The 27,973-nt window shown below is 47.8% G+C and overlaps 2 protein-coding genes across 3 annotated transcripts in view; one reads left to right on the plus strand and one right to left on the minus strand.

Annotated features, from left to right (window-relative positions):
• The first annotated feature begins 4,957 nt into the window (after window positions 1–4,957).
• FABP3 (fatty acid binding protein 3) lies at window positions 4,958–11,972 on the plus strand. Its single transcript, XM_053660527.1, has 4 exons — window positions 4,958–5,107; window positions 8,102–8,274; window positions 10,201–10,302; window positions 11,690–11,972. Exons 1-4 carry the CDS (start codon window positions 5,035–5,037, stop codon window positions 11,741–11,743), a joined length of 402 nt encoding a protein of 133 aa, XP_053516502.1. The 5' UTR covers window positions 4,958–5,034; the 3' UTR covers window positions 11,744–11,972.
• A 719-nt stretch (window positions 11,973–12,691) lies between these two features.
• The window catches only part of ZCCHC17 (zinc finger CCHC-type containing 17), a 52,085-nt gene continuing 36,803 nt past the window's right edge, over window positions 12,692–27,973 (minus strand). For both annotated transcript variants that reach the window (XM_037149592.2, XM_053660526.1), the window contains exons 7-8: window positions 26,373–26,515; window positions 12,692–13,617 (exon numbers count right to left, since the gene is read on the minus strand). In XM_037149592.2, the coding sequence (XP_037005487.1) occupies window positions 13,456–13,617; window positions 26,373–26,515 (305 nt within the window). In that variant the 3' untranslated portion in view covers window positions 12,692–13,455. The remainder of the gene's footprint in view (window positions 13,618–26,372; window positions 26,516–27,973) is intronic.

Genomic DNA, 27,973 nt, shown 5'->3' on the forward strand with positions numbered 1-27,973 from the left:
CCTGGCTGGTGCAGCTCAGGGGATTGAGCGTGGGCCTGTGCAGCAGAGGGTCGCCGGTTTGGTTCCCAGCCAGGGCTCAGGCCTGCTCCCCAGTGGGGGACACATGGGAGGCAACCGCACACTGATGTTTCTCCCCCTCTTTCTCCCTCCCTTCCTCTCTCTTTGAAAATAAATAAATAAAATATTTTTTAAAAGAAGTCACATAATCTTTTAAAAAAGATTTTATTTATCTATTTTTAGAAAGAGGAGAAGGGAGGGAGAGAAGAAGAGAAACATCAGTGTGTGGTTGCCTCTCACGTGGGCCCCACTGGGAAACTTTGGGAACGAAAGGCAACCCCACATGCAACACAGGCACGCGCCCTGACTGGGAATCGAACTGGACACCCTTTGGTTCACAGCCAGCACTCAATCCACTGAGCTACACCAGCCAGGGCAGAAATCACATAATCTTAACTATTCTGCAATCCCATCCCCACCTTGGTTTCTCCCACCTTCGTGTAAATCTTCCTTTTGGTCCCTCCTTAACCTCAAACACACAGAAGAAACTGCCAACTGATTCTCGAAAGCATTTATCTCGGTCTGTCAAAATCTCGCTCCCAGGTAATAGGACGTACGCCCCTTTTGCAGGCCCTCTCCCTCAGGGCTATAAAGCATGACTGACCCTGTTTTATCCTCAGAACTAGAAAATCACTGGAAAATTCCCTGAAGGTGCAGAGGCTCTGGGAACTTCTGAAACAGGACACACCAGACCACAATGACCACTGACCACCGGACCCTGCACCCAAAGGTAACATCAATGACACTCAGCCCAACTGAAACATCCTGTTCCACGACCACCCCATTAACTCATTAAAAACCCAGCCCCGACCCCTCAGTGCCGGTGCTGCTGCACATCTCCGCACTGGGCCTTTTTTCCTTCCTTGGGAAAGTGAAAATAAAAAAAAAAACTTTGCTCTCTGCACTCTCTTCTCCTTGTGAATTCTTTCACAGCCCGTGTCACCGACCACCCTAACACCAGGCGTATCCTCTATTCGGCTCAGATAAATGTTTGTAAAAATTCTCTACTGGTTTGGGCGTTTCTCCCGTTGAGAGAGGGCGGGGCCACAGCTCTCCTGTTCATACCAGATCCCCACTGAGCCCAGTACAGTGCCTGGGCACAGGGGGCGCTCTGCTGAGACTGGCGGTGGGAGCGAAGCATGATTTACCGGCAGAGGAAGGGGGCGATGAGGACGCTTGTCTGCCGTATCTGAAGGCACTCAGTGAGGAGGGAGAACACGTGGCTCATTCTCGTGCACCTCTGGGACAAATGCCCTGGGAAGGAGACCCAAAAGGGAGAAGGAGACTCGCCATTCATGGAGCTTTAGTGTATGTTAGGCTTTCCATGTTATCGCGCTTCACCCTCATACCAGCCCGGGGAAGAAGATGGCCTTCCTCCACCTGGGAGGAGACTCAGAAGGGGGAAGGGACTTGCTCGGGTCTCTAGCTAGTAAGTGGGAGGCTCTGGATTTAGAACCAGGCCTCTTTTCGAAGATACTGCTTCTGACTACGCTATGAACCAAGGGGAGGGTTTAAATGGTGTGGAGAAAGCTGAGGATTCCATGGGAGGCAGAGACACAGAGCCCCAGCCACCATTACCAGACAAAGAGAAGAATTCCCGCTTTCAGGTACTTGGGGGTAGGGTGCAGGTGGCCAACATGCACAGACTGCGGCCCTGAAGGGGCAAAGGTGTCTCCATGTCCCTGGGTCAGAGGAGCCTCCAGCTCGGCTTCTTCGGCCTTTACCTCTGGCATCTCTCCCTGTGCCCGCAGCACCATTCACAGCGGAGGTGTCCGGACGGCAGGGAGGATCCAGGAAACAGCTGAAGATGCTGAGTAGGCCTCCCTCCCACGCCTGCTATGGCCCCATGGATCACCCGGTGCTGCCAGCCCTTCTCATTGGCTCTCTCCTGGCTACTCATCTCTCCTCTTCTCCATTTTCCCAGCCTGTGGTTGCTACGGAAACAGAGAACAGTGACATCACCATAGGGTGAGGGCCGGGGAAACGCTCCTCTTGTCAGGTATTGGTCCTGCTACCTGCCAGATGTTATATACCCGTTTGGACCTGTCAGGGCAAGAGAGAGGAGCAGGAAATGGAACAGGGCTCGTGTGTCCTCTCTTTGCCCCTCCCTCCTCAGATGCAGGGCAAGGAGGATACAGGTAATCAGAGGGATGAGTAAAAGACTGCACATACAGTCTTTTTAAAAAGGAAGATGAGAACCAAGTGGAAAGGAGAGAGGGTGCAGCTGAGGAGTCAATGACTCAGGTCTGAGCATGGTGGGGAGACGGGTGTCGGGCAGCGAGAACAGTGGGTCCCAGGTTTGTCCAGAGTTCCTCGAAGCACCGTGCCCTTCCACACAGGCAGGCCCAAAAGAGGGAGCTGAGGAACTTTCTGGCAGTATCCCCCTCAACCCCTCCCGAAGACCTCTACCGCCCCTTCCTCCCAGCTGCAGCATTTTCTAACCCTGACTCAGAAATAAGAAAATTGAGGATTAGAGAAGCAAAGCAATCTGCCTCGGGCGGTGCAGCAGGTGAGGGAAAGAGCTGTGACCAGGTCCGAGGACTCCTGTACTATCCATGAAGATAATAATAACGGCAGCAGCCCTGGCTGGCCTGGCTCAGTGGATCGAGCACCGGCCTGCGGACCAAAGGGTCTCTGGTCTGCAGCCCAGTCAGGGTGCACGCCTGCACTGCGTGCTGGCCAGATCCCCATGGGGGGCGGTGAGAGAGACAACCGCACATTGATGTTTCTCTCCCTCTTTCTCCTTCCCTTTCTCTAAAAATAAATCAATGAAATCTTTAAAAAAATAATAACAGCAGCAGCAGTAGGAGCAGCAGCAGGAGTGAACATAATTTAGGAAGCTTACCATGCCCAGCATTTGAAATGCTTTATCTCGTGTGATCCCCAAATACCTTTGTGGGGTAAATACTGTCACCACCTCCATTTTCAAGGTGAAACAAAGACTCAGAGTGGCCTAAGTGAATTGCCCGCAGCCACACGGCCAGGGCCCAGTGCAATCAGAGTTGGAACACAAATCTGCCCGCCTGCCCTAGACTGTCACCTCTGCATTAGAAAGACCTTGTAGGGAGGCAGCTCTGGGCCCCAGGCTCCAGCCACCCAGTCTTGGAAAGAGGAGGCCCTGTGTCTAAAGGCTGCGACCTTGAGTTAGAAACCATCCAACATCCCCACCCACCCACCCCAACTACTGCTCTAGCAGTTAAGTCACCAGGGCTCCACGCCCAGCCCTGAGGCCTGTTCCTGCAGTTTTGGCAGAAATGGGCCTCTCAGTCTTCTGGCAAGTGGACTTATCCAAAATAACCAAGACCTTGGGGGAGAGAGGGCTCTTCCTCCATGGCCTCCTTCCCAGACAGGGAAAAGGAGGTAAGGGCAGATGCTGTCTATTTCCACATGGAGAAATAGAGGCCCTGTGTGTGTGTTGGGGGGGGGGGGGGCGCTGCCGCACTGTAAGTGTGTGGCAGAGGGGGCAGGAGCCCAGGGCTGCTGGGCCTGCAGCTCCTGCCTGTGCCCCTGGGTGGACTTCTAGTGGCTGAAGTTCAGCTGGGCGCCACTCCCTTGCACAGGGCTGCCCATGGGGGATTTGCCTACACTCACTTCCTCTGGGAAGTCTCCCCTGAGCCCCTGGATCAGACTAGGCCTCCCCTTAAAGCCACCGCGGTAGTTTTGTGTCTGCCCACCAGAAGGTGAGCTATGTGGGTGTGTCTTATTCATAGTTTTCTCCCCAGAGCCTAGCCCAGGGCCGGGCACAAAGTGGGTGCTTTAATAATAGAAATGAATGGCTCCCCTAAGCTTTGGTTTGCAAATCTGTAAAGCAGGGTTAATGATAACTACATCATGGATTTTGTTGTAAAAGTTCAAGACAATGTAGTTAATGCCTTCACCATGCAGTAAACGTCAGTTACAAGGTGGGCGTTTTTAATGACAGTGCTTTGTGAAAATAACGAGTCAAACACTGAGCTGTCTCCTTAAAGAAGGTGACTGACCACTTGCTAGTGTGAAGAAGTAAGAGAAAGGGCAGCGGATGGGGGCTGCAGCAGCCAGGCAGGTGAGGGACAGAATTTCTGAAAGACAATGTGTGTGGGGGGGGAGGGGGTGGGGGGGGGGGGACCGCAGCAAATGCCCAGATCAGAGAAGCCTGAGCACTGGCAGGGTGTGCGGGGCGTTGGATTGCTGGGCAGACAGGCGCGCAGCAGACATTCCTCCGGGAGGGGCCAGCACGTGGGGGGAGGGTGTGCTGGGTAGGGTCACACTTTTGTGGGAGCAGACAGAGAGCACAGGGGCAGCTTAGCCACCAAGAGAGTCCCTGGTGACTCTCCCGGCCACCGGGGAGTGGCCAAAGAGCCCACTGGACCAGGTTTGCAATCTCGGTTCTGATTCACCCTCTCTCTTCGGGCGACCTTGTCAGTTCCCCCTCGTAGCTCCTCGCCTGTAAAAGGGGGATCGAGACGCCTGCTGTGCAAAGAGTCGGCCAGAGTTTTGCCGGCGTGGTCATGAGACTAAGGGCAAATTTCCCTTCTGCTCTAGTGTCTCTCATCTCTGCTCTAACCCCAAGCTAGGGAGAAACCGGGGGCTGGAAGACGTCCGTGGCGTGTGCCACAGCTCGCAGGCACAGTGCCCCCAGCTGCTTGCTTCCTCCTCGGGTTCCGAAGAAGTCCTTGAGGCCAAGGAAGGGAGCCGTTCCTGCCAGCCCGGAGCACGGGCCTCGAAGGCCAGGCACCGCGCTGACGCAGGCCAGCCTGGCACCACTTGCCGTCCCTTCCACTTTGGCGGGCTGGGGGATGGGCGGCCACCCCTTGGAGGGTGAGTGGCGGGCTTGGGGCTTCCTATTTCGGAAGCAGAAGGCGGGGAGGTGTGGGCCACGCCTCCTCACGTGATGCGTGGGCTATTTAAAGCGGCAGCGCGGGCTGGGAGCCGCGGATCGCGGAGTGTTCCCTTGCTAGCTTAGTCGGTTCTTCTTTCTTAGCTTAGCCCAGCCTCATCATGGTGGACGCCTTTGCAGGCACCTGGAAGCTAGTGGACAGCAAGAATTTCGATGACTACATGAAGTCCCTCGGTGAGCAGGGCTCGGGATGCTAGGCGGCGGAGGGGCTGGCCGCGTGCCCAGCCGGCGCCGCGCTCCCTCTCTGGCTGGTACCCTGCACGCCTGCAGCATCCCTCCGATCAAGGTTGGGGATAAGGGTTGCGGGGAAGGTGGCAGCCTGGGCTAGGCATCTGCGGTCTGTTGGGAGGGGTCTTTCATGGCCTGAATCTGCAAGAAGGATTCCCAGGTGGGGAGGCTTAAGGCGGTAGATGTGCTGATCTTGTGGGGGTTGAGAGGTTCTTTCCAGGAAGAGGGGTTTATGTTCTGGAGGTTTGGGTAAAAAGAGAGCATTGATCCAGAAGGTGGGAGGCTGGCTAAGGGAGGATGAGAGCAGCAGCATCGGCGGTTTAGGAACTGAAAATGGTGAGCACAGAAAGGGAATCGTCTGTATGGGGCGTGTACTCTGGCCTACAGAATTGGGGGATTCCCAGGAGGAGAGATGGAAGAGTGGGTAACTCCGGTAATGGGATATTCTGAGAAGGAGGTGAATTAGGAGTCCACACAGTTAGCTACAACCTCTGCTTTTCCATGTTGGATTAGGGAAGGGATTTCCCCTGGATGACACCCTTTCTCACCAGCCAGTCTCTGAGCTTTGTCCTGCAGTGGTTTGTAATGAGCCTTTAATCACAGTGGTAAGGTGGGACAAGAGGCCCCAACATCAGCTGCAGCCCAGGGCTTTGCTACTCTTTAGGGAAGGGTGCGGTGGAAATTGGGCATCCAGGATGCAACAGAGGGACCTAGAGCAAGGCCAAGACTTGTTAAGGGCAGGAAGGGTCTTTGGTCTAAGAGGGTGTGGTGTTGGGATGCAGAAGGATAAAAACTGGAAGAACCTAATAAGGCGAAGTCCTTGGAGATTCCCATACCTTGCTTAGTTCAACAGATGTGCAAACTGAGACCCAAAGAAAGTAGAAACTTGTCATAAAAATTCCACAGCAGAGCAGAAAGCCTAGATTTCTAGATCTGCAACCCAGATCAGTTTCCATACGGGCGCTGTGGGTGGGAACAGTTGGAACTGCTTATCTAATGAGCACCCTCAGCCCTTCCCCTCTCGGTAGTGTTTTGTGCTTGGATGGAGACAGCCTGGCTGGAAACCCCAGCCCCACCCAGGCTTACCCTAGATCTCCCGGCTGGGACAGGGAGAGCCTGGGACAGGGAGAGGCTGGGACAGGGAGAGCCTTCCATGCCTTCCTCCCAGGGAAGGCGGGCTGGGTTATGGCAGATATTCCAAAGGAGGTGGGGGAAGATCGACTCCAGGCACCTCTCACCTCTATTCCTAACCCTTTCCTGAAATAGGGACCACAAGTGTTGGCTCTTGAGGTCTTAGGAGGCTGGGCACTATGTCCAGCGACTTCTGGACACAGGGGTGGGCAGCTGTTGGGGAAGTTGGAGGCCCAGGGTCAGCGCCTTCTCCCAGGCCTCCCACAGCAGGCTTTCCAGCCGAAGGCCTGTTCCCTGAAGTGGGCTGCGGCGTCCTCACCAGCACTGCTTCCTTGTCTTGCCCCAACTTGGGCCAGGGGGCTGAGAGGCCACCCAACCTGCTCTTCTGGTCCTACCTACAGAAGGGATGAGGCCCATGGGGAAGAAAGCCCCTGCTCAGTAAACAGCTTCAACTTCATTTCAAAGTAGAACCCATGTCTCCCCAAGCCCCCCAAATTCCGTCAGCCCACTTTCATTCCCAGCTCCTCCTGGCTTGGTCCCTCTCTCACTCTCCAGAGGTTTGCTTCCTCAAACACCCTACCTCTCCAGGTTTCCTAAGCAAACAGAACTCCTTGTGCAGTGATAAGGCCAGATCTCTGCCTGTGGGTGGAACTGGCCGGACTCACTCTGACAGGTGAGGGGTAAGGCCAAAGTCCCTCACTGGCCAAGCAGGATGGGCCAGCTGTTTGTGCCCTTCATTTTAGGCCACAGGTCTCAGGGGGAAAGGTAGTACCAGTGATCACAGGCACACATCACAGGAGGCAGGATGGCCCAGCGGAACAGCAAACAGTTTTGGAGCCCAGGTTGAAATCTAGGTCAATCACTTACTCTCTGACTTTGGGCAAGTCGCTTTACCTTCCGAGCCTCTGTAAAATGGGGATAATAATGAAAACCACCATCGTTCATGGCTTTTATGGGCATTTCAAGTACAATAACCCGTGGAGGGCATGGGCTGGCTGCCAACAAGCACCATGGGGACTTTATGCACAACACCTCACTCAGCTGGGCTGTTCCTGCTTCACCTCTGCTCTGGAAGTAGCTCAGCATAGGCTGCTGGGGGCAGAGGGGCCAGGCAGTCTTGGCGAAGGGCAGACTACAGGGACACACCTTAGACTGTTTAAGAACTCCTTGTTCCCCACTCTTGCAGGGCACTTTGGGCTGTGCTCAGCACCCATGGCTCAGAAGCCATGTTTGGGTTGGGAGTCCCCATTGGGCCTTAGACTAGGAACCAGGAGACCTGGATTCGAGTCCTGACTGCACGACCACTTTAGGCCTCTCCTGTAGCTGTGCAATAAGGCAGGCATGCCCGTCTGCTTACCTCCTAAGTCTGTGATGAGCACCAGTGTGTCTCAGGGTAAAATTTCCAAGGGGGGAACACTCTTCTCCCAAGGCCTTGTAAGCTAAGACCCACATTTCATTGCTTAGCCTGTGTTTGGACTGCCCAGGTGTCCTGGAAGGGAGCCCTGTGCTCCAGCCGTGAGACACAATAGCTGAGCAGTTAAGTGAGCTCTGCAGTCAACCAATTAAGATTTGGGACCCTGGCTTCAACTCTTACCTCAATTTTTGCATCTGTAGAGTGGAGATAAATCAACCCTTCAGGAAGACAGGAAGGATTGAATAACACACACGACTTTTCTTATCACACAGAAAGCACTTATTCTAAAGTTCTCGTCCTCTTCTCCCCCCTTTCCCACAGCCAGCCTGGGTTGCCCATTGAGCTCCTTGTACCCTGCCTCTGCTCTGTGCTCATGACCTTCCCTCTGCCCTCAGGTGTGGGTTTTGCTACCAGGCAGGTGGCCAGTATGACCAAGCCTACCACGATCATTGAAATAAATGGGGACACCATCACCATAAAAACCCAAAGCACCTTCAAGAATACAGAGGTCAGCTTCAAGCTAGGCGTGGAGTTCGATGAGACAACAGCTGATGACAGGAAGGTCAAGGTGAGTAAAGGAAGGGGACATGGGCAATCGAGGTAAAGGAAGGGGACATGGGCAGTCGAGGATGTTGAGACCCTAAAGGGAAATCAACTGGTAGTCTTGCATCCTATTATTGCACCCCAAGGGGTAGGCAGTTATGGGGGATTGAAATAAAACAAGGGCCATTGCAGGAATAGTGCTGAAATGCCCCAGTGCTAAATGCATGTTGGTCCTGTCTTCTGGTTTTCCTCCTCCATTCTTGAGAAGCATGTAGCAGCTGCCTCTGGGAGTGGGCAGCAGAGCCAGGATGTTCTGACTTGTGTCTATGCCAGTTCTGACTGGAGGGTGACCTGTGCATGGCACACAGGAACTCTGGGTTTCTTTCCTCTACCATAGATGGGGAACTGGTAGCGGCCATGGCCATTACCTCAGGTGTTTTAGGAATGAGGCCCAGAAGTCAGGGCCCTCCACTGAGTCAGCAGGTCATCCTGGCCTCCAGCAACAAAGGATGCAACTGGGGATAAGGAGCTGAGACCCACTCAGCTGCCTCTTCTCCAGTTTCCACCTCCCACACTTAACCGGTGACCCTGAGGAAGTGTTTCCAATGCTGCCAGTCCACAGGCAGGATAAGCTGTGATCTGCACAGGACTTCGTCTTGAGTGTGTTTGTAGTCTTCCATCCAAGCCTTAGTCCACCTCTTCCGGGGATGAAGAGGGCACCTACCTCCAGGCTCAGGGCTTGTCACCCTGCAGTGGCTTTCTTGGCAACTTGCTCAGGCGTCTCTGGGCAAGGAACACGAGAACAAGGGATTTGATCTCTACAGGGTGCCCCACCAGACCCTACCATTCAGTGCTTCAGCTGTTTCCTCCTCCTCACAGCTGCCCCTGGGAAGGACAGGGGAGCGTCTGGACTCTTCTTTGTGGAGGCAACTGATGCCCAGCCCAGCACACGGGAAGCTGGCAGCAGAGCTGGGCTGGTGCCCAAAGATGGCAGGGAACCTACCTGGGAAAGAAGTGGCTGCCCCTAACACATGCCTGTGCCTCCTTGAACTAGCCCACCTTCTTGAGGGGCAAAACTCCCAACTAAACAAGTTTCCTGGGATGCCTGGCTAAAAATAATTTGCTGTGAGTGGGCAAAAACTAAGGGACTGGGAATAAGGTGCTGCTAAGGATACATCACCTCCCAGCCCCAAACACATGTACACAACCCTGTCATTCTTCCACTCAACTCTGCTCAGCCAGGGCCCCTCAGCCTGGCCCAGAGCCCCCAGATTTCTAGAGGAGAGACCTGAGACAGCTGCCAAGTGAGAACCAGCTGATACAGGCTGTTAGCACCCAGAAGACTAAGTGGGCATTTGGCCAGAGCTGTGGAACACTTCAAGGGCACCCCGACCCAGGACCTGGCAGTTGCTGCCCACTTGTCAGCTGAAGGGGTCATATGATGTGAACCAAGAAGAGGGGTAGGAATACAGGGAGGAAAGTCTGGTTTTCCAACACCCTCTCCCTCATCCGCATGGGTCTTTCAGACATTATGTGTAACTACCAGTAGGCAGGAGGGTCTCAGGACTCCCCCTCACTAGTCTTTCCAGGGATATCGGTGGGCACATGCCCCTTGTATCTTAGGGGCACTGGGGCTGTGGCATCACTCAAGAGTACAGGTTAAATGCCATCTTGAAGGTTGGTGGTGCTTCTGAGAGCCAGGCTGCCTGGCTCCACCACACTGCCTGTCTCTTCCTACTTGTCTAACACCTGAAGGTCCCTCCCCCGACAGGCAGCAGTGGAGCAGAGGCTGGAAGTCACCAGGACATCCTGCAGGGCTAGGTTGGAGGGGGGCTCATGCGCTCTGGGCCTAGCACCATCAGTGGTGTGGGCCAGAGGCCCAGGGACCAGACCCCATGCGGTCTCCATCCTGGCTCGGATCACATCTCAGGCCTCTACCCTCTTTCCACAGTCAACTGTGACGCTGGATGGAGGCAAACTTGTCCATGTGCAGAAATGGGATGGGCAAGAAACAACACTCGTACGGGAGCTCGTTGATGGGAAACTCATCTTGGTAAGATGACAGCTTTGGAGCCTCACCCAGCTGACTACTACTGCTGCCCCTTCAGCCAAGCTTGTCATAAAAAGCCAAAGTTTTCCCCTGGCGGGACTGGGAGCCGGGACAGTGGAGGACAGGTGCGGGTGGCGATAGGTGGGAATTTTCTGTGTAGGGCTTTGGACTCACATCTCAGGCCTCCTAGATTTAAATCTCAACTTCCAGGCCGTGTGACTTGGGACAAGTCACCTTCAAGTCCTTCAAGTAAAAACAGGTACCAGAAACACGGACTCTGTAGGCTGCTGGGACGTCTGAACGGCACAGTGGACGAAGAGCATATGTAAATCATCATGACATGGGAGGAAGACAGCAGGCACTCCACAGCCTTAGTTTCCTTCTGTGCTGCTGCCTTGCCTCACCCTGGGCCGGGGGGGGGGGGAACGGGGACAGGGCCAATCTGATTCCAAGTCCCTAAGAAAGCCTCCCACCAATCACAGCATTCCCCTTTCCCTCCTCCCTAGGACAGTACCACCACATGTGAAGCCTTTAGACAGTGACAGGCTGGGGCAATGACTTGACAGCACAGCCCTTTCCTCATTCCAGCCCCAGCTGTTCTGAGTGCCTTTCATGCCTGGCCTACTGCAAGTATCTGAATAGAGCTGGGTGGGAAGTGACAACCATGCTGGCAGATCTGTTTAGGGACAAACTTGGGGACTCCACTTAGAGAATGTAGACTTGACTGAACACCCCCAGACCCAGGGGGAAAGATAGCAGCCACCCATGGTCTCTACCCCCTAATTCCACAGGGCCTCAGGTTTTCACTTCAGCATCTTCAACGCATTTCTTGGGTCAGTGTAACCTGCTCACTGCACTCACAGAGCAGGTCCCTGCAGAATTAGTGATGAGGTGACGACCTTCGGTAGAAGTGAGATATGCAGGGCCAAATACTCATTGGGCAATCAGCTGTAGCAAGACCGTGGGCCTGGCTCTATGTTGCCAGGCTAGATGGTGGGGGCTCAGGGCTCTGGCCCTGGGCCTACCCCAAGTAAGGGAAGGAGAGTTGGTGGCCTAGCACAGTCCTCTTAGGAGTGTCTGGATATGTGTATTCAGCTATATGTCTACTACATGCTAGGTGCCATCTCAGGCATTAAGGGTGAAGGGAGAAGAATGGTGCAAGGGAAAGAGAAACACTCTGGGATCCTGACCAAGTTACTTCCTCTCTCAAGACTCCTTTTCCTAAATATCTAAAAGAGGGATTACATGCATAACTTAAAATGTACAGCACCTGGCACATACCCACTAACAGGATTATGAGGATGAAGGCAGAGGGCTCTTGCCATCGGGATGGAGAGCGGTCTCAGGCTTGTGCCCTCAGCCCTGCCCTAACCGAACTCTTTCCTTCCAGACACTCACCCATGGCAACGTAGTCTGTACTCGCACCTACGAGAAAGACGCGTGACCTGCCCGCTCCTTCACTGACTGCTCCTCTGCCAACTGGCCACCCCGGACTCAGCACCAGATTGCCTCACTTCCTCCTCCAGCATTTTGTATAAATTCCCCTCGATTGGGGAAATCCTTCTGGGGTCAGGTGCACCACCCTGGATCCGGTTCCAGTACCATTGTGTTTGTTTTTCTAACTGCATCCAAAGAGTGCTCTGAGGTCAATAAAGCAGGGACAAGACCGCCCAGTTGCCTGTTTGCCTTTGGTGACATGAAGCCGGGAGTCCCGGGGTCCGTGTGTCAGAGAGGGCGGACACATCTGCCTGAAGGTCACTCAGGAAAAAGCACTGCAGGAGACTGGAATGGACAGTCTTGGGGACAGTGGTAGCTATGGCACTGCACCACCTTACACGTACAGTAATGTAACAGCTGTACCTATACCTTGCCTTTACTTCCCCTCCGTGTCCAGATGAGCTGGTCCAGCCTGAAATAATCAATCAGTGGCAGGGCTTCCCCAGGCATGGCTACTGAACTACCACTCAGGCCCGGCAGTACTGAATGCCCTTGGGTCTGGACAGTCGCCCTTCTCTGTGCAGTGCTGTGGTCTCCTTCCAGAATGCAGGCTCAGGACGAAGGACCCAGGCTTGTGCCATGGTGGTGGGAAAAAATGCCCACTGGCCAAGATGACTGCTGAGCTCCCACCTGCACCCCAGGCCATTGCTCAGTTATAAATTCTCTCTGGTTCTCCAGCAGCTCTGGGAGAAGAGGTCATCTGAGCATTAAAGAAGGAGGCTTATAAGTGATCCTAGTACCTGCTAGTATGTCTGGCTCTGTACCTCAGCTGGGCCTCTCCCCACAGTCTAAGGCAACTTATTAAATGGCTTCCTGTCAAGTCATGTAGACTCAGTGACTTTTAAGTCTGTAAGTTCAGTCTGGGAAGAGGTATTTTAGTAATAAGAACTTTCAGTAAGTCTAAAACCAAACACACTTCCATTTAGTGCCAGGCATTTAAGCAGAAACCTGAAGTAGAACCAATTGACTCATACAGTGGTAAACACAAAGTAAAGCAATGATCTTGGCTTGAGCTGTCTGGTTTGGTGGTCTGGCAGAATGTCACACACAAGCTCAGTCACTGTGAACAATGGTTTTGTGGTTACAACCACTGGCTGTCACTGCTAGCACAGTAAAACTATTATGTTGGGGGGCATGGAAACAGCGAGCACCACTTCTTACCATATTCTCAGACTGCCAGTCTCCTAGCTGCCCCAGTGCTGGTTGGGTGCAGCAGAGATCACCCACCAATCAGCCCAGGGCAAACCAACAGGGAGGGGCCAATCGCTCTGTTCTCCAACTACAGCCAGAGTCACCACCACAGCAGTAACTGTGGTTCCAGCCTGGACTCCTGTACAGGAATCAGGCTCTGGCAGTGGCGGCTGGAGAGGATAATGGGGCCTCCTGCTGAATAAAAGATGTTGGGTGAATGGATGGGTAAGCTGCAGGTGTCATTTGCAAATGGACCAGGAATGACAAGGAAACAACTCATTCAGGCAGATGGTTCTGACATGTAACTCCCAAACCTGCCTGCTACTTGAGGTGAAGCCACCTCCCGCGGGAGGGAAGTCATGGGGTGGGAAGCCACATTCTCACTACTGGGTCTTTTAGGAGCCGGGGCGGCAGGGCACAGGCTCCGGTTCCTCCTCCTCTCAACCACCCCCTCTGCTCTTCGCACTCTCACTCCTTGTGCTTCTTCTTGTGTTTCTTCTTCTTTTTCTTCTTCTTTGCTGCCTTGCTGTCTTTTGATGTGCGCCTTGCCCTCTTGCCTGTATCGCTCTCAGAGTCTGAGCTGTCGGAGTTAGATGACTTCCTGTCTCTATGTTTCTTTTTCTTCTTTTCCTGGAAAGAAAAAAAACTCAACATTGTATGTGTATATTTGCTTTAAAAAATCATGACATGTAACCAACAGGTGACCACTTGATAAATTATAAAATATTAATTAAAGAGGATAAATTACACCTTCGATTATCAATAAGAAAAATGATCAAAGCAAGTAAAGGATCGAGTCATAATACAGTAGTACACACTCTAGATTCTAGTGTATTTAACATGTGCATGTATGTATACATGCATGTATACATGCCTAGCATCCAGTGTTTGCATATACCTATATGTATTTACAATACACGGAAAACAACCGAGTATACAAAGTGATGAGCAGTGTCTCGGGAATGTATTGAATAGGGAAAGAGGGGTCTTTCACTTTTTATTCCATGTAATTCTGTCCAGCCTGATTTTTTAAACAAACATTTATTACTTTCATTTTTAACAGCACAGATACTAAAGCTGCAAGGAGTCCTTAGAGATCACCTAGTCTATCCAGAGACAGTGCTTCACACACCCAAGGTCACGGAATAAGAGAGTGAGAGATTTAGGACTCCTGACACCCACGCTGGTTTCTATTAGACCCTGCTGCCAGGGTAAATGACCGCCATGAATTAATAAATTAGACTCTACTTGCTACTCCTGAATACTTATCATTTCCAACCTTCACAATGACCTTACAAGATTATATGATAAAAAAGTTCAGAAAGAATTTTCTGAAAACCACCCATGCCACCCTGCTGCCAGAGTAGCAGCACAAACTCTGGAAGGCAGACTCCCAGGCTCTGGGCAATTTTTAAGCTTTGCATAAACCTCCTTGAATTACAAATGTTTATATTGCCTTAGTGTGGTAAGGCAATAATCTAAGGAGAAACACTATGGGAAAAGAAAGAAACAGAGCAGAAGAGGGAGAAGAGGGCGAGGCTCCTGCTCCTATAGGCTTTCCACCAGCATCCCGAAAGCCGTAAGTCTGCCAGAGTGATGCGCCAGGTCTTAGAAGCTGGCCATGACAAATGGTGGACTGAACCCCGAACCAGCTACCCACAGACCAGAGCTCTGGCTTTGCCATTTACTATTCTGTAACCCTGGGCACATTATTTCACCATACTAAGTTTCCTCAAATGTAAAACAGTGACAAATAGCGAGAGAGAGAGAGAGAGACAGAGAGAGAGAAGTCACGCAGCTGTGGTTAAGATTTAATGAGACAACATCCGTGGCCAGAGAAGCTGACAGCCACTTGCCGAAGGCAGGGCTGGGATCGGCAAATGGATCACGGGACTGGGAATCCCCTGAATCCTCCTCTGGAGCACACAGCCTCTCTGGAGAGTGCTGGGAGGTCTCGTGGCATGATGACCAGAACAACAATTCTGTAGTAAGAGGGAAGTTCAAATTCCAATTTTATCACTTACTCCCTGTGGAACAAGAGACTCAACTTTTTTTGAACCTTAGTGTTCTTTCAGTAAACTGCAAATAATAACTAGCTATTTCAAAGGATGCTATGAGCATTAGACATAAGTTCTAACTATAGAGCCTGATATATGGTAGACACTCAAGGCCGGAAGTAATGTATTGTTCTCTCATTTCAGAGAATTCCACAATGTTCTGACAATCTGGCTACACACCTATCACAGATAAGTCAAAATTCTGAGAGGCGATCGAACTAGATTTTTTTTTCTTGGAGTATTCAAGGGAGTAGAGAGAGGGGAACCTTCCTAGGCCCACATTACCAAGCTACAGAGACCACGGCTGGGAGGAGCTGAGAGTTGGCAGATCATGGTCTGGCTTAAGGTACTGCAGTTTCCTGGGGGGGATGGGGGGGAGATCGTGGAAGCCCCTCACAGGCTATGGGCTTGAAGTCTCACTAGGTTCTGCCCCTTAGACAAGGCAGGCTCCTGGGGAAGGAAATACACATAAATGCAGAGTCTGGCACCCATTCCCCTTAAGCCTGGCCCAGCCTGGGAAAATGAGGAAGGAAAGTAATAACATTCCTTACATCTAAGAAGTACTCTAGTTTATCAAGTTCTCTGTATCCCTTACCTTATTATAACAATCTGGTAAAGCCAAAATTCAGGAATTATTAGTCCCATTTTACAAACAAGAAAACGGCAAGTCAGAGAAAGTGCATAAAGTCAGTCAGTGCACACTACATAGATGAAAATGTGGTACTTTCTAACCCAGAGTTTGGCATTATTTCCATTTTGCCCTCTCTCAAAGATGCAGGCTCAGGAGAAGAAAAGAAAAAAGCAAATCACCTGAGAACCCTAGCATGCCAGGACGTGTACTCTACTTAGCCAGGAGGACTCTTGGACCTCAATCTTTATGCAAAAGCTCTTTTGCAACCCAAGCAAAGAAAATCTAGTCCTCAATCAGATAACATCATTTTCCCTGTGTGTCTAACTTTTCAGCTAGAGAACATACAACAATCACTTCAGAAGTCGTAGTTCAAAAGTTGGGAGTCGGGATAGAAAAAGATGGGCAGCCAAAGGTGGAACTACCTTCTGGTCGCTCAACTGCATTCAATGGAGAAGAGAAGATAAAGGGTAAAGGAATGACCCGGGGTGTGCACCCCAGGCAGACAGGCCAGGAGGGACATAGCAAAGAAGCAATGGCCCCAAACTGCTCTCTAGGAAAAGCACGGACCTCCTGCCACATCAGCTGGCCCACCCGTTTTCTCTACAGCTCTGAAACAGGATGGCAGCAAACCAGCGTAAGAGAAAAACAAAACCAAAAACTGAGAAAGGGGAGCAACAGCAACTAACACTGAGTACATACTTTAGATGCTGAGCCAGGAACTCTTCATACATCCCTCGTCTAACCTTCACAGCAAATTTATTATGTGGGCATAACTATCCCTGTATTTTCAGAAAAGAACATTATAACTTCAGAGAGGCTGATTGAGGTAAAGTGACTTGCTTCAGTCATAGAACCTGTATTCGACTCAGGCTGGGTCCCGGGGTGGACGCTCTTTTCAGCCCCGACTAGACTACAGGTGGTATCTAATTCAGTGCTTCCCAACCAAAAGGCATTGATTTGGTCAAAAAGGAAGCAAGCAAGCACTTACTATTTTTATTTATTCTTAAGAATTATTCTTTTTTAACTAATTTTTTATTGATTGATTTTAGAGAGAAAAACACTGATTTGTTATTCTACTTATTTATACATTCATTGGTGCTTCTTGTACATGCCCGGACCAGGGACTGAACCCACAACCTTGGCCTATCTAGGTGACGTTCTAACCGACTGAGCTACACAGCCACGGCTAAAAATTATTCTTGAGAAATGATTGATTCTCAAGAGATAATTTGATTCTCTAGGGTGAAATTTTGGGAAATAGGATAGAAGGTAATTCCTGGCCAGAAATTCCTAAAGGGCACCAGTTTATCAGATAGGAAAAGGTAAGACCACCAAAAAAAAGTTTTATTTATCGACTCACAAATATTTACTGAACTTTACCACCTACAGAGTACTTTAGAGACCCACGGTTACATACAGTGTTGCTTAGGAGTGACGACACACGCATTTTTTGATAGGATTCAGACAGAGAGAGAGCAGTATCTGCACTAGCAGGAGATAACAAAGCAAACACACTCACTGAGTGGAGCCTGGCACTGTTCTTCCAAACCTAAGCCACCCTCACTGAAAAGGGAAATAATAACTCTGTACAATCACACAGTACATTTATTCAACAAATATTTGGTGAGTACCTTCTATGAGCCAGATATATCTATTAATTAATTTGTTTTGTTTTTAAGATTTTTATTTATTTACCTTTAGAGGGAAAGAGAAGCAGAGAGGGAGAGAAGTATCAATGTATGGTTGCCTCTCATGCGTCCCCTGCTGGGAGCTGGGCTGCAACCCAGGCATGTGCCCTGGCTGGGAATCGAACCGCAACCCTCTGGTTCGCAGGCCTGCACTCAATCCACTGAGCTACACCAGCCAGTGCTTAATTAATTTGTTTTTGATAATAGCTGAATGAGGTCAGAAATTAGGGACCAGCAGCACCCTAGAAGGAACAAATTATCTAAGCAAGGAAAAAGAATAATTAATTAAAAGATACTAGACAGTCCATGGAAATGATGTAAGAAAAGTACAAAACACAGGCTATGGAGACACAGGGGAAAGAAATAAATTATGGCCAAGGAGTCCGAGGACGGCTTCACGAAGGACGTGGACGTGCTGTGCTCTCAGAGGACGAGCGTGGGTCTGGCAGGTGGAGTGGCAGTGGCGGTGCTGATGGGAGAAGGGAAGCAAGGCCCTCCCCACAAAGGGAAGGCAGCATGTGACAAATGCTTGAGAGATCTTTCAAGAGTGACAAATTATCCCGTGTGGCTTAACTATGCGCGAGATCTCATCCCTTCTCTCCTACTCAACATCGGTCCAGGAATTGTCCCCTCTCCTTTACCCCAATTTTCCCCTCTTTATTGGCTCAATCCTAAACAAAAAATGAACAAACAAAAACCCTCCTGAACAATTTTAACCAGGGTGCTACCCCGCCACTCTACTGAAATAGCTCTTATCCAAGTGGCCAATGAACACCATATAGCCAGTCAGTGGTCAATCCTTGGGCCTCATTTACTTGATCAGCTGTATTCAACACAATCCATTTTCCTTACAACACATTCCTCACTTCGCTTCCACCACATTCTCTGACTTTCCTGCCGACTTTCCTGGCTGTTCCTTTTCAGTATTCTTTGCTGGTTCAATCTCTATAAGTTGGAACACTCTAAGGCTCACGTCCTCAAACCCCTCTCTTCCCTGTATTGACTCTCCAGGTGATCTCATATATGAACTGAAATACCATCTATATGTAGATGGCTCCCAAATTTATGTCTTTTTTAAGTGAAATATAATTGACTTACAATATTACATTAGTTTGAGATGTACAATACAGTGAGTGATTCAATATTTATAGACATTATGAAGTGATAACCATGATAAGCCTAGTTACCATGTTCCCAAAGTTGTTCCATTATTATTGACTATATTCTCTCTAAATCTCCCTCTTACCCGCACCTCTCCTTTAACTCGGACTACACATCCAGCTGCCTGCTCCACACTTCCATGTGCACATCTGACAGGCTCTCAACTTCTACGCCTTGCCCCCTCCCAAACCTACTCCCCTCCAGCTTTCTTGCCCATCTTCATAGATAGCAACTCAAAACTCAGCCCCACTCCCACACTTCTGCATTCCTCTCCTCTTAACTCCAATCTTCCTGTTAGTCGTTGCAAACTGTTCTTTCCCACCTCGTGCCCCACCACTCAACAATCACTGCGGCTCCACTGCAAAACAGAGCCGCACTACACCTCACTTCTCTCTGCTCCTCCCACTCTCGCTCTAGCCTAAGTCACCGCCATCTCACCTGGATTATTAACACTGGCCACTAACTGCTTCCACCCTTGCTTTCCAAACATCTAGTTTACAAATAACAGCCAAAATAACTCTCTTAAAAGGTAATTTAGAACACCTCATCCCTCTAGTCAAAACCTCTAATGACATCTATCTTGCTCTAAGTGAAAGCTGAAGTCCTCATATTCTCCTAGACAGCCCTGGGTTTCTTTGAACTTCCTTTCTTCTCATTTACTTCACTCCAGCTACACCAGCTTCCTTAACATTCCTTGAACATGACACAATCACTCCCAACATCCAGCTATTATAATTGCTGAAATGCTTTCTCTCCACTTATGAGTAGCTTGCTTTCTCACTTCCTTCAAATATTCACTCAAATGATGCTTTATGAGAAAGGCCTGCCCTTACCACCCTACCTAAAATGCCCAGTCACTTGTCCCACCTGTCTCCAAACCAGTTCTCCCTATGTCTCTACCCAAATTAATTTTCCTACATAAAACTTGCTTTGTATTTGTTTACCAATTCATTGTCTGTGACCCCATTAGAATGTAGGTACATGAAGAGAGGGATTTTACCTGTCTTTTCACTATTGTACCTGCAATGACTGGAACAGAGCTTGGCACACAGTAGATGCTTTTAATGAATCAGAGTAGAATACAGTGTGTGCGAGAAGGGACTGTGAGAGATGATGCTGGGAAATTAAAGAGATTGTGAAGAGGCTCTCTTTCTTGGGGAGAGGGGCGGGGGCTTAGATTGTGAAGAGTCTCTCAGGGACTTAGACTGTATTCCATAGAAGGGGAATTACTGAATGAAGGCTTTTGCCCAGACTATGCTGGACAACTCTCTGTGCTCCAGCACACGGGCCCAGGGCTGGCAATCTCTCTCTCTCAGACAGGCTCCAAAAGTTCTCTGGACAGCAGGACAGAGCCAGCCCTGCAGCCACGGGATGGCATTCCTATTTCTGTTCTCCTATATATAGTCCAGCAGAGAGTAATTATAGTAGCCATATCAAAAGGAGAAAATGACATTCTGGGTCAAATATAGCTAAATTTCACTGTAATCAGCGGAGAGCCTGGTCCCGAGGCACATGCTTCCTCATAATATAACAGTGACTCAGAAAGACCCATGATAGCATATGATTTAAGTAGAAGAGGCTAGCAAAGCACAGACCATGGGTTTACAGGAAAATTACCCAGGGCTTCGTGACAAAAATCTCTATTCCTGTTTGGTCAACCACTTCATATCCCATTTCCACTTGCAACACAGTTTCTTCTTGTTCTAATTATGCCCAACAAAAATGACTTACAATTTTCAGACAAAAATTGTCATGGTACCAAATGGGTATATAGAACCAAATCAGTGCACACTAGGTTTTTGGACAAGGGCACACATTTCAGTACATGCATAAAAAGACGTGGGGGGCTCAGGGCCAGAAGATCTCTTACTCCTGCCTCTGCTCCCTTTGTTATCATCTACCAGCAGCAGGAGTCAGTCTCTATTACTCTCCAAACTGGGGGCCGGTCTCACTGAGCAATGGAACCTGAGGAGCTACAGACAGCAGAGATTACAGAGTCCATCTATTCTAAGGTAGCTCATGCATACCTATTATATGCCAGGCATTATTTGGAGCAGGTAACATCTTTTTTTTTAAAAAAAAAAAAAAGGATTTCAGCCCTGGCTGGTGTGGCTTGGTGGATTGAGTGTAGGCCTGTGAACCAAGGGATCATGGTTCAATTCCCAGTCAGGACAACATGCCTGGGTTGCAGGCCAGTTCCCAGCAGGGAATGCACAGGAGGTGACCATACATTGATGTTTCTCTCCCTCTCTCCCTCTCTCCTTCCCTTCCCCTCTAAAGATAAAAAAATAAAATATATTTTTTAAAAAAAGGATTTCATTTATTTATTTTTAAAGAGAGGGGAAGGGAGAAAGACGAAAACACCAATGCGTGGTTGCCTCTCTCATGCCCCCTACTGAGGACCTGGGCCCCGGCCCAGGCATGTGCCCTGACTGGGAATCAAACTGGCAACCCTTTGGTTCACAGGCTGGCACACAATCCACTGAGCCACACCAGCCAGGGCTGGTAGCATCCTTTCTTCATCCTCAGCCATTTCTCAGTTCCCCAACATGCCTAGAACGTTCTCCTGCCTTACAGGCTTTACATTAGGCATTCCTTCCACCAGACTGCAGATCTAAGTGGGACAATGAAGCAGTCATGTGAGGAAGCAGAGATGAGACCCCTACAGTCTGTTCCTTTCTGGTTAAAGTTCTCGGTGGTGCAGCCATACTTCACTTCCTGTCACTGGATTTCTATGAGATTCAATAACCCTCTTGAAGTAAGTTTCTGTCCTTTGCTACCATCTTTGGATGCTTATTATTCCCCTTATGCCATTAGCTGCTTGAGTGCAGATGCTACACGTGACCTTTATTTCACTGTGAGTTACTCATCATATACGCTTTCTACACATTAGGCATTCCTCTACCCACAATCCTATTCAGCAACAGACTGTGGAAGGCATTTCCCTCCAGACGAACCTACTCGTTTCCATATTTGGCTCTCACAGTCACTTGATGCTAGAATGGGCAACTGAATCTGCCACTCTTATTCTAAAATATCCATCTCAGGTAGAAGTTTTTAGTATAAGGAAAGCCAATCTCCTGTTAGAATAAAAAATTTAGAGTGTAAAGGAAACAGACAGGAGGCCTAGAATCTTGATTTACGGTTGTGAACAGAAACAGATCAAAGATAACATCAGCCCTGCCTGGGTGGCTCAGTTGGTTGGAGCACCAAAAGGTTGCAGGTTCAATGCAAGGTCATGGTACACACCTAGGTTGTGGGTTTGATCCCCAGTCAGGGCAAGTACGGGAGGCAACCAATTGATTTTTCTCTCTCACATCAATGTTTCTTTCTCTTTCTCCCTCTCCCCTTCCCCCTCCATCTGAAATCAATAAACATATTCTTGGGTGAGAATTTTAAAAATAAAATAAAGATAACATCTAATGGTTGCTAAAGGTAGATGGTGACAGGGCAAAAAAAAAATTAAAAAGTGCCCTGTGAGTCCTGATACTCAAGCACCTAACACAATACACAACAGACCCGTATGAGACACTCAATACATATTTGCTGAGTAAATAAGTAATTGAAGAGCTAGATGAATTAATGGCTGAAATGTGGTATAATAAAGAGAATACTGGGGCCCCGGCTGGGTAGCTCAGTTGCTTAGAGTATTGTCTCTGATACGCAAGGTTGCAGGTTCAATCTCCAGTCAGGGCACATACAAGAAGCAACCAGTGAATGCATAAATCAGTGGTACAACAAATTAATCTTTCTCCTTCTCCTCTTCTCTCTTTAAAAATCAATTTAAAAGGAAACAAAACAAAAAAAATATTGGGTTAGTAACCTAAAGACCTGAGTTCCTAATTCGATGCTCTCTTACAGTTGTGTGACTTCTGGTGAGACATTTCTCTCTTAATCTCCATTTTCCTATATGTAAAACTGTGGGAAAATAATACCTACTCTGACTACCTCATAGATTGTGTAAGGATAAAACAAAATAAAAATAGAAAATATTTTATAAACTATAAGTGCTAAACAAATAAATATAAGACATAAAAGATAATAAAGGAATTTATACTGAGGTAAAAAGATAATGATGCTAGATTGTATCTTGGGAGAAACAGTGGACACCAAGGGGGAGGTTTTAATGGTTCCAACTCCCTAGAACACTTTTTAAACAAAGAGGATTCGTGTGCGGGGGGATTTGTGAGTTAGAAGTTCATATACACACAAGTATTTAAAAAATAACTAAGGTCTGATGATTGTTACTGCCATTGTTCATAGACCATTTCTCTACTAAGTGAACAGTGATGGGGACCAGGAGAATGAGTAAGGTAATGACCAAGCAGGTCATAAAGAGCTACATACCTAGCAAATGCTTATAATTATTTTGATAAAGTGAAGTATGTATTTCAAAGCAGCTTCAGAAACAAAGCAATAACTAATTGCAGTAAGTGTATTAAACAATGCAAAAGCAACCTTACTAAGGAAGTGAGTAGTGAGATATCCACAGAACCATTTTAGGAATCTGACAGATATCATTTAGACCCTAAAAGGTTAAAAGAAAGCTCTGGCTGGTATGGCTCAGTGGATTGAGCATCAGACTGCAAATCAAAAGGTAACAGGTTTGATTCCCAGTCAAGGCCCATGCCTGGGTTGCAGGCCAGATCCCTGGTTGGGGCGTGCAAGAGACACCAACTGATGTTATTCTCCCTCTCTTTCTCTCTCCCTTCCCCACTCTCTAAAAAATAAATAAAATCTAAAAACAACAAAAAAAAAGTTGAGAGAGGAAAAAAAATCCCTGAAACATAAACAGAATCACAGTTAAAAATCTAGCTCTACTAAAAAAGTAAAATTACCTGTGTGTAGATATGGTCTTAACTGCAGAAAATCCTAAAGATTCCACAAGAAAACCTGTTAGAACTATTAAATGAATTCAGCAAAACTACAGGACAAAAATCAGTATCCTCAAATCAGCTGTATGTCTACTCTACACTAACAATGAGCAATCAAAAAAATTTTTAAGAAAACAATTCCAGCCCTGGCTGGTGTAGCTCAATGGATTGAGTGTTGGCCTGAGAACCAAAGGATCACAGTTCGATAGTCAGGGCACATGCCTGGGTTGCAGGCCAGTTCCTGGCAGGGGACGCATGAGAGGCAACCATACATTGATATTTCTCTCCCTCTCTCCTTCCCTTCCCCTCTAAAGATAAATTTTTTAAAAATTCCATTTACATCAAAAAGAACAAAACAGTTATTAGGACTAAACTTAAACCAAGGAAGCAAAAATGCTTGTACTCTGAAAACTACAAAACGCTGATGAAAGAGATGAAAGACAATACAAATAAATGGAAAAACATCTGTATTCCTGGGTTGGTTAGTATGTCAAGAATGCACAAAGCAATCTATAGATCTGATATGACCTTATCAAAATCCCAATCACATTTTTGCAAAAATAAAAAATACACCCTAAAATTCATATGGAATTTCAAGGGACCCCAAATACCCAAAATAATCTTGAAAAAGACCACAGTTGAAGAACTCACATTTCCTGATTTCAAAACTTACTACAAAGTAAAAATAATCAAAACTGTTGTGCTAGTGAAAGACAGACATACAGACCAATTGAATAGAGTAGAGACCCAGAAATAAAGCCTCAGGTACATGGTCAAATGGTTTTCAACAAGGGTGCCAAGACCATTCAGTAGGAAAGAACAGTGTTTTCAACAAAGAGTGCTACAAAAACAGGACAGCCACATGTAAAAACAATGCAGTTGGACCCTTACTTTACTACACACACACAAAAAAAAAACAAAAATGCATCTCCTCAGCATCCACCTGATGTGATGCGGTGGTACTGTCACTGCCAATGACCAGCACTGAGACCATGTGACAAACATGGAGAGATGCTTCTGAGAAAGTAAAATAGCAGGAAACACAAAAATGTACATACATTTTCATTACACCTAGGTAAAGCATTTAAAACAGCTGGTAGAAAATATGCACCACAATAATAAAAACTTTGGTAAAGTAGTCAAATTATGGACTGCCTTTCTTTTGTTTTATATTTCAATGAGGTTATATAGTGGATTCCCTCTCTAAATCAAGTCTTCAAATCTCTATAAAGAAACACTAACATCAAGAAATAAAGGCATGACAAACAAACAAACAAACAAAAAAAAAAAAAGGAAGAAAGAAAAGGCATGAGCCCTGGCCATATGGCTCAATTGGCTGGCACGTCATTCTGTGCACTGAAAGGCTGCAGGTCTGGTCCCCAGTCTGTGTACGCACTGGAGGCAACCAGTTGATGTTCCTCTCTCATATCAGTATTTTTCTCTCTCCCTCCCCCTCTCTCTAAAATCAATGGAAACATGTTCTTGAGTGAGGATTAAAAAAAGAGAAGAAGAAATAATAAAGGTTTGTAAGGCTAAGTCCTACTTTCAGAATAAAGCAATAGCCCGGGCTGGTGTCATTCAGTGGACTGAGCACTGGCCTGCAGACCAAAAGGCTGCCAGTTCAATTTCCAATCAGGGCACATGCCTAGGCTGCAGGCCAGGTCCCCAGTTGGGGGCACGCGAGAGGCTACTAATAGAGTTTCTCTCACACATCCCGATGTTTCTCTCCCTCCTTTCCCCTCTCTGAAAATAAAAATCTTAAGAAAATAAATAAATAAAGCGCCAGTATGGCCTGCAGTTGGGTGGGTGTCATCCAGCAAAGCAAAAGGGTTATGGGTTCTGTCCCAGGGCACATGAGAGACACACTGTCATCAAAGATCAGAACAATCCCATTTTGAAAATTAACCCAATCCCATTTTGAACTTAGCCCGAAGTCACATGACTAGTAAGTAGCACAGAAGGGCCTCAAACCTAAGTCTGATGGACTCCAAGCCAAAGCGTGAGGTAGCTGTGGGATAATAGTTAGAGATGTGGAAGTCACCAAGGCAGCTACAGTCCTAGAAAGGATATGATCACCCAGGGGGAGAATACACAGATCAATAAATTGTTATTCACATACTTGGCTGATCCTTACAGTGTTAAAACAGGCCTTTTCACCCATAAAATGGAGATCATATATAATTTGCAGATAGTGCCCACTGAGGGCAAGGACTTCATCACAATTTTTGTATTGCTAGGTTTGCAGTGCCTGGGACATGCGGACTGCAACAAAGATCTGCTGAAGCTTTAAATTAAATAAAACCAAACCTCAAAATTTAACTGCCCACAATTAGAAAAATACTATACAACATGAGAACCACGATTTTCTGACCAAAGCATAGCATAATTTTTTTCCCATTTCCTCTGTGGAGTGTGTGAAAAAGAACAAATGCACTGTTTTCCTGCCCCACAGTGTATTTCCTGAATTCTTCTGCTATAAACAGTAGAAGATAGCAGAAAGAACTCAGTGAGACAAGACACTCTTATCCAAAGAAAATAATAAGATACGTGGCCAAAATTGAGGATGGAGATAATAAAAAATAACAGAAAAATTATTAAATAAAACATCATACAGCCATAGGGCACAATACCATATGCTGCTCTTAAATCAAGTTTTTGAACAACACTGAAGGATACTAGAAAATGCTTTTGATAAGGATAATGAAAAGAGTAGGATATAAACCATACCTAGTATGACCATAACTTTGTGTTTATATGTATATGTAGTATCATGCGTATATGTGTGTATATTAATTATTACCTAGAAAAAAGATTAGAATATACCAAAAATACCGTAAGAGTTTCCCTGGGTAGAAAGATTACAGGAGATCCTAATATTCTTCAGGTTTCTCAGTATTTCTAACATATCTGGAAAGAGTACATTTTCATTTTAAAACAAAAAACATCTGATAAACAAAAGCAAGACAGCACTCACTTTCTTTCTTTTTCTAGAATTCTTCGTGGGGTCAGGCTTCTCAAACTCTGCTGACTTTGCCTCTTCCTTCTCCTCATCTTCATCAGGTATCAGAGAGTATTTGGTCCCACCTGGCTGCATGAAACAATCCTTTGCAAAGTGGCCTGCAGAAGGGAAGCAGAAAAGGTAGAGAGGGAAGAATCAGTCTTTGCTCTCAGCAGGTGGATCTTCCCCAGAGGCTCCTGGAAGGGGCTAGCTGGTTCAGCAGCTGTTACTGAGTTCGTTCAGAGCAGCTTTTGGATTCAGAGTAGATTTTCTGTCACCTCAAGAAAGCACTGCTCACTCAACCACAGCCTGACTAGCAGCTGGTCCTAAAGCTGTGAGAAACACTGGTGCTGCTTTGGAAATGGCAGAGGATGTGAGGATGCAAGCTGGTGCTGCCCTCTATTAGCAATGGAGCTTAGCAATTTCTAAAGATGTATTTGGAACTTACTCCTGACAACAAAAGGCTGCTGCTCCAGAGAGCAGAATGCTTAACAGAGGGAGCCAAGTGGCAGGCCAAGGCCCTGAAGGAAGACAGCTCTGGGGCAGCTGGCAGGAAGGCAGCATCCAAGCTAGCACACAGAGAGACAGGCACAGTCACCTAGGGGCACTCACCATTCACAGACTGTCAGGTCTGGCAAGAGCCCTAGAGCTCATCAAAGCCAACATTGCATTTGCAGAGAATATGAAGGCCCAGAGTAGAGAAGTAGCTCAAGGTCACACAGTAGCAGAGCTAAAACTTACCTGGGGTCTTGTGCCTCCCTGCCCTGCGCCCTTTCTGTTGCGCCAAAACCAACCAACTTCAGCCCAGCCTTTGCTGACCGGGCTAAATTCCATCTCCCATTCCTATTCTCTGCCTCATATAACACCCAGTGGACATAAGTTAAAGGTAAGAAGACCCCACCCTCCCTGAGGTTACAGTGCTGTCAAAGGCCCCTTTAACAGATGCTACACAGCTGCTTTTGTCTGAGCTTGCTGTAGATCCTATCTCAGGGATACAGAGAACTGGATACGATCGTCAAAAATAATACACAGGCCCTGGCTGGTATAGCTCAGTAGATTGAGCGCATGCCTGAGAACCAAAGCATGGCTGGTTCAATTCCCAGTCAGGGCACATGCCTGGGTTGCAGGTCATATCCCCAGTATAAGGTGTGCTGGAGGCAACCACACATTGATGTTTCACTGCCTCTCTTTCTCCCTCCCTTCCTCATCTCTCTAAAATAAATAAATAAAATATTTTTAAAAGAATTAAGAAAAACAAAAACAATACGTAAACTACTTTGTAACTGAAACCAGAAGCTGGATGGTGCCTGGAAGAGAAATACAGCATAAAATTTTCCAAATACATGGAAAGCTCCCACAATTCTCCCGAGGAGGTATTTGTCCTCTCAATTTTACTTTCCCTTCCTCCCTCTACATTAATGGTAAGTAGGGGCTTAACTCCCGCAACCTCCGCCACGGCACAAAGGATGCTACCAGTCATTGCAGAAAAATCAACAAGGCTAGGCAGACGGAAGGCTCGGGAGAAGCGGTAACAAATTGAGGTCACTCTGAAAACGAGAAGTTGGCAATCCCTCTGA

Source organism: Artibeus jamaicensis, unplaced genomic scaffold (genome assembly GCF_021234435.1).
Source record: "Artibeus jamaicensis isolate MK-2021 breed Jamaican fruit bat unplaced genomic scaffold, CSHL_Jam_final scaffold_847, whole genome shotgun sequence".
Taxonomy (NCBI): domain Eukaryota; kingdom Metazoa; phylum Chordata; class Mammalia; order Chiroptera; family Phyllostomidae; genus Artibeus; species Artibeus jamaicensis.